This window comes from Euprymna scolopes, chromosome 46 (genome assembly GCF_053919585.1).
Source record: "Euprymna scolopes isolate OS-2025 chromosome 46, ASM5391958v1, whole genome shotgun sequence".
In the NCBI taxonomy this organism is placed as follows: domain Eukaryota; kingdom Metazoa; phylum Mollusca; class Cephalopoda; order Sepiida; family Sepiolidae; genus Euprymna; species Euprymna scolopes.
Window position 1 is genome coordinate 168,414,458 of NC_136527.1, and position 3,369 is coordinate 168,417,826.

At 44.5% G+C, this 3,369-nt stretch overlaps 1 protein-coding gene across 1 annotated transcript; it reads left to right on the forward strand.

The window, feature by feature from the left end:
* The first annotated feature begins 849 nt into the window (after positions 1–849).
* Positions 850–1,359, forward strand: LOC145270265 (uncharacterized). The gene has a single exon (XM_080125909.1). The coding sequence runs from the start codon at positions 850–852 to the stop codon at positions 1,357–1,359; it is 510 nt and encodes a 169-aa protein (XP_079982035.1).
* Positions 1,360–3,369: the final 2,010 nt, after the last annotated feature.

Below are 3,369 nucleotides of genomic sequence, written 5' to 3' on the forward strand. Positions count from 1 at the left end.
CAGCCTCAAACTGAAGGTAGACACGGGTGCACAGGCAAACACACTACCTTTACGCATATTCCGCAGTATGTGCCCCTCCACCATAAACGAAGACGGAAACCCAATACCTGGATCACTAAACCCAACGAAATGCGTACTGACAGCATACAACAACACTGAAATAAAATGCCATGGCACCACAAACATCAGGTGCAAATACAAGGACGCTTCATGGCTCAACACTCAATTTTATGTGGTCAACACTTCAGGACCAGCTATACTGGGCCTGCCAACATCTTTAGCCTTCAACGTTGTGACAATGAACTGTGCCATATCCGTTCAGCAACAACCTATCAACAGCATAGATGATCTGATGCGTTTATACCCCGACACATTCAACCGCATTGGCGAGTTCAAAAAACACACAAGCTCACTGTCAACCCTAACACTCCATGCCACATAGACGCACCAAGAAGAACGCCAATAGCCATGCGGGAGAAGATCAAGGCTGAATTAGACAAGATGGAGTCACAGAATGTCATTCGTCGTATTAAGGAGCCAACTGACTGGGTAAGCTCCCTTACATATGTAACCAAACGCGACAACACAATAAGGGTCTGCTTAGACCCAAGGGCACTAAACAAAGCCCTAATGCGGCCATACAATCAAATCCCAACAGTTGAGGAACTCAATCACCGGTTTGCAGGTGCAAAATACTTCTCACAACTGGATGCTAAGGCAGGATACTGGTCTATAAAGCTTGACCAGGAAATCCAGATCCTGACCACTTTTCAAACACCATTTGGAAGGTACTGCTTCCAACGACTTCCATTTGGTTTAAACGTGAGCCAAGACATCTACCAGCTCGAGATGGACAGAATACTTGAGAAGTGCACAGGAGCATGCGGTATAGCGGATGATATTGTTGTATATGGCTCAATAGAACGTGAACATGACAACAATCTAAGGCACCTCATGGAAGTCGCCACACAAGAGGGCCTCACAATGAATTCCAAGAAATGCGAGATAAAACGCCAGGAAATCTCCTTCTTCGGAAATATATACACCCATTCTGGAATGAAACCTGACCTAGCAAAGGTACGAGACCTACAGGAAATGCCAGAACCACGCAATAAAACAGAACTGCAACAATTTCTAGGTGTAATGACATACCTATCCCGCTTTATTAAGGATTTCAGCTCAAAAACCACTGTATTACGTGACTTACTTCACAAAGAGTCAGAATTCCAATGGGAGCCACACCACCAGATGGTTTTCAAAAACCTGAAGAGTGAAGTGTCTGAAACGTCCCTGCTTCACTACTTTGACCCCAAGCGCCCAGTCTACTTACACTGTGACGCAAGTCTTCATGGAATATGAGCAGCGCTTCTACAACCAGACTCAGCTGGCAATTTAATGCCTGTCTTATACGCAAGCAAGAGTCTGACACAAACAGAACAACGATACGCATGTATCGAGCGGGAACTACTGGCAATCGTGTTTGGCACACATAGATTCCACACATATTTATACGGTCATGGTTTCCAAATTGTCACTGACCACAAACCTCTTGTCATGATCATTGACAAACCTCTCACCTCAGCTCCTGCTCGCCTACAACGAATGCTCATCCAGCTACAGGGATATAATTTCAGATTATCCTACAACAAGGGATCCGAAAACATATTGGCTGATGGGTTATCACGCCTGCCATCACCTGGTAATTCGGACCCTATCGATCTGGATGTTCGAGTTTACACCATTCGTTTCTCTGCTGACCGCATTGAAAAACTGAGAGACTGCACAACAGCTGATCCTCTGCTTAACCAGCTAAGAGATACCATTGTTATGGGATGGCCTGAGACAATCAAGCAACTGCCTACCGATATCAGAGAATTCTGGAGCCTAAGAGATCAGCTATCAATTGATGACGGCCTTATCCTTAAAGGACAGCAAATTGTCATTCCTCAGACCCTCCAAGAAGATATCCTAAAGCAACTCCACACCGCTCACTTAGGACAGGAGAAAACCAAACTCCTAGCCAAAGACACTGTCTATTGGAAAAATATAAACAGAGACATCGAACAATTCACAAGCTCATGTAGCATCTGTCAACAACATCAGCCATCACAAATGTCAGAGCCTCTTCTGCAGCACGGCATTCCGACAAAGCCATGGGACGTAGTTGGAACAGACCTTTTCAAGCTCCATGGACATCAATGGCTGATCATAGCAGACTACTACTCCAAGTACCCTGTTATCAAACAGTTACATGCCCACTCACCAAGCAGTGTTGTCATAAAAATAACGCAATAAACCTTCGCGGAGTTTGGCATACCGTCAAAAGTGGTTAGTGACAACGGGCCGCACTTCTCAAGCGCCCTTTACCACGAATTTGCCACAGAATGGGGTTTCAACCATCAGACCACCTCACTTCAAAGACCACAGGGAAATGGTTTCATAGAACGCCAGATAAGGACCATCAAGACCATCCTCAAAAAGGCCAAGCAATCTAGGACAACACCCGAAATTGCATTATTGCACTGGCGCTGCACACCTATCTCAAACGCCATACACTGCCCCGCACAGCTACTCATGGGTAGACGAATCCAATCCCCAATTGCAACAAAAATAGAAAACAACCACCAAGATCAGGATCAAATATATGATGCTTTTAAACAAAGGCAACACAAGCAAAAGAAATATTTTGACCAGCATGCGCTCAAGGAAGACCTACAACCTTTATATCCTGGCCAGAGGGTAAGAGCACAAAACCCTACACACGGAAACTGGGACTTAGCAACCGTAGTTTCTCAAGCAGATGGTCCCCGATCATATCTCCTACAAACTGCAAACGGATATATGCTACGGAGAAACCGGCAGCATATTAGGAGCACCACCACAAACGCCAAAGCATGTAACATTTGCAGAACCACCTGCATGTACAACTCAGTCTCCACAAAGAGACTCCCAACAATACACTCGCAGTGGCAGGATGGCACGACTACCATCACAAATGAACTTGTGAACATTTTCTAGAGAAGTATAGCAAGCAATTCATGGGGCAGAATAATCCCCTGCTTCGCTGTAGCTATTCAGGCAGTCTACCCTGAATTAGCCCTTACCTTTTATCATATATTGAATATGCTCAATATCATAATCTTCATATTGGTAAAGGGGGGATGTAACGATGTTATCGTTTCGTTTCGTTACAATCCTAGTTTTGTAACAACGTTATCATTTCGTTTCATGACAATCCTTGTTTTGTAATAACCACGCATGCGCACTGGAAATAAACTCCTCCATGTTTTATATTTAAAACTAACAACACGCGTCTTTTCGTTTCTCTCTATTAACCAACCACACAATACGAGCTAACACAGCCTGACA